The sequence below is a fragment of the Aplysia californica genome, unplaced genomic scaffold (genome assembly GCF_000002075.1).
Source record: "Aplysia californica isolate F4 #8 unplaced genomic scaffold, AplCal3.0 scaffold00099, whole genome shotgun sequence".
Classification (NCBI taxonomy): domain Eukaryota; kingdom Metazoa; phylum Mollusca; class Gastropoda; order Aplysiida; family Aplysiidae; genus Aplysia; species Aplysia californica.
The window spans coordinates 751,028-753,830 of NW_004797369.1; the positions used below are offsets into that span (position 1 = coordinate 751,028).

Consider the following 2,803-nt stretch of genomic DNA (forward strand, 5'->3'; position numbering starts at 1 on the left):
ATCTATCTATCTATCTATCTATCTATCTATCTATCTATCTATCTATCTATCTATCCATCCCTGTGTCAGCTGTACAAGTGTCGGTGTGTGTCTTTTTACAATTACCCCTCTCTATTTATCTATCCCTCTGCTTTGTAGCTCAACTTTCTGCTTATTCACCTATCGCTGAGTGTAGCTCAATGTTTATTTATATAATATTTTCTTACCTTCTCCAGATATATATGGATGCAAGGAGTTTAGCAAGGAACAGCTAATTATCAGAAGAGAGAACCTGTCACTGAACATCTTACAGACCGTTGGCAGATAACGAACTCTTCCAGGGAATGTGGTGCTGATCAGGAGAAATTTCCTCATGACTAAATTCGGCGAACTCTTGGGGCGAAACCCAGATTCTTCTCCCAGCGAGGAAAGGCCCATCCGACAGGTCCTGCTCATTGCTATTTTCTTTCTGCTCTGGCATTCAGAAAGAATCCATCGCCAGTGGCGTCGTTTCCTTGACAACTGCGGCTTGAGACTCAATAATTACCTGCGTCGCGACCCGATAGGGATCCTGTGGCGGTCACTGTCTCAAGCGGCCGTATCTGTGACCACGTCATTGATGCAACTCATCAGCAAACGACCAGTCCTCGTCTGCTGGCCACGGCAGCTTCAAAACTTCTTCTTGCTACACTGGTTGGTATTTGCGTTTTCCCGCACTCGCCACCTGCTCGTCGGCTGTATCTCACGAGTACAGGGCGCGAACTGGCAGTACTGCCTGGTGCAACTGGCAATGACTATAGTGTCGGCGCCTGCTGTCCGACGTCTAAAGCATGCCATGTCCGTAATTGCTCTCTTCGGGTTGATCAGGCTCGTCGGGATCATCCGAGGCGGGGTCACAGGAAACGACTTCAACGCGATAGAGCGTTATGGTCTGCTGGTCACCCTTTTCATCTATTTTCTTCAGTGCTTAGTGTTTGTGCCCTTGCCGTTTTTCATCTTCAACTTCCTAGGAGTTGTCCTCCTCAATGTCTTCACGACAAAGCCCAAACTGAAAAGCTGCCCTTCCTTGAGTCCTTTCCTGTGTTTCAGGGTGGTCACTCGAGGACTGTACCCGGACCTGGTCAACGAAAATGTTCGGCACAACATCAAGATCTGTAACAATATTGGTCTGCAGAAGTACGTGTTTGAGGTCGTGACAGACATCCCGATAAATTTGGAAAAACAGGCGCAGAGTCGAGAAGTTGTAGTTCCCACGGAGTATAAAACGTCATCAGGTTCCTTGTTCAAAGCTCGGGCACTGCAATACGCTCTCGAACCCGAGGTGGACAATCTCCAGGCGGGCGACTGGATCGTACATCTGGACGAAGAAACACTTCTCACTGAGGAGTCTGTCATTGGCATTATAAACTTTGCCGGGGCAGCAGATTACTCCTTCGGACAGGGTGTCATCACGTACGGCCACGGTCAAGTAGTCAACTGGATCACCACGCTTGCAGACTCCGTCAGAGTGGGTATCGACTATGGCTGCTTACGTTTCAGCCTCGGAGTGCTTCACAAGCCTATCTTCAGCTGGAAGGGTTCTTTCATCGTGGCCGACGCCGAGGCTGAAAAAGACATCTCGTTTGACCACGGTCCCGAAGCATCCATCGCAGAAGACTGCTTCTTCGCCTGCAAGGCCTTCAGTAAAGGCTACAGTTTTGGCATTGTGGAGGGAGAGATGCTGGAAAAGAGCACGTTTACTCTGTACGACTTCATTCACCAACGCCACCGCTGGATGCACGGCATTCTACTGACAGCTCTCAGTAAAAAGATTCCGTTGCGATATAAGGTCGGCCCCGTTCTCATGAGTCTCGCGGGCTGCACCATGCCTTTCAATATGCTTCTGTTTCCGATCAGCATGATTTGGCCCATGCCTCCTTCACCAGTGATGTATCATATATACACGTTCGTTGTTGGTATCATCATTTACCTGTTTGTTCTGGGTACCTTGCAAACATTTTCTATCAAGCAGCACGGCTTGATTAAATGTTGCCTTTTAGTGATTGCCACTGTGCTCTGTGGCATCATAGCCAGCGTGTTAGAGAACATTTCCTCACTTCGCGTCTACTGGATACCCAAATCCTCCACGAACGGATTCTATGTTGTCAACAAACAGGTCCAAAGCGAATGTATGAAAATTCTCTAGCATGCTCTTTGCCTACAGATGATAATAACTATTATTATATCAATGCATGCTTGTCAACACCGCGTGACGAATATGGTTCTACTTGCCCTAGACAAGCCAAACAGAAATAATTGCCATAAACGCAACTTGTGATTCGATACTGTCGCTATTATTTTAACTTATTGTGTCCGCTTTCAAAGGCTATGTATAATATATAAACACACACACACACACACACACACACACACACACACACACACACACACACACACACACACACACACACACATAGACACATGCATATTTGCTTACATTTTATAGATATTTCCAGTATTATTTTTCAGCCTCTCTTTATTATATTGATGACTGTTTTTATTCTTTTCCCATGATAAAACGTTGCCGCCTGTCCAATTGTGCTACAGCTGTGTATGGTAAACAACGGGGTGGCAGGAGATTAATCTGGGTCCTTTTTTTAAAATCTTTTATTGAGTCGCTGCTAGCTCGTCCTAGCGATATTTTTGTGTTTTTAGGGAAGTGTATTTTCCAATTACAGAAAGTGGTCGCTGTTTATTTGTTTCTTTTCAAATACTAAAAAACACTTTCAAAGAAACATTTGCCGTAAATCGAAATCGAATCAGTTTTGGTTTTTTTAGGGGGGGG

The 2,803-nt window shown here is 45.7% G+C and overlaps 1 protein-coding gene across 5 annotated transcripts in view; it reads left to right on the top strand.

The window, feature by feature from the left end:
* The window catches only part of LOC101853452 (beta-1,4-mannosyltransferase egh), a 119,634-nt gene extending 117,334 nt beyond the window's left edge, over positions 1-2,300 (top strand). For all 5 annotated transcript variants that reach the window (XM_005095260.2, XM_005095263.3, XM_005095258.3 and 2 more), the window contains one exon: positions 216-2,300. In XM_005095260.2, coding sequence (XP_005095317.1) covers positions 353-2,164 — 1,812 coding nt within the window. In that variant the 5' untranslated portion in view covers positions 216-352 and the 3' untranslated portion in view covers positions 2,165-2,300. The remainder of the gene's footprint in view (positions 1-215) is intronic.
* The last annotated feature ends 503 nt before the right edge of the window (positions 2,301-2,803 follow it).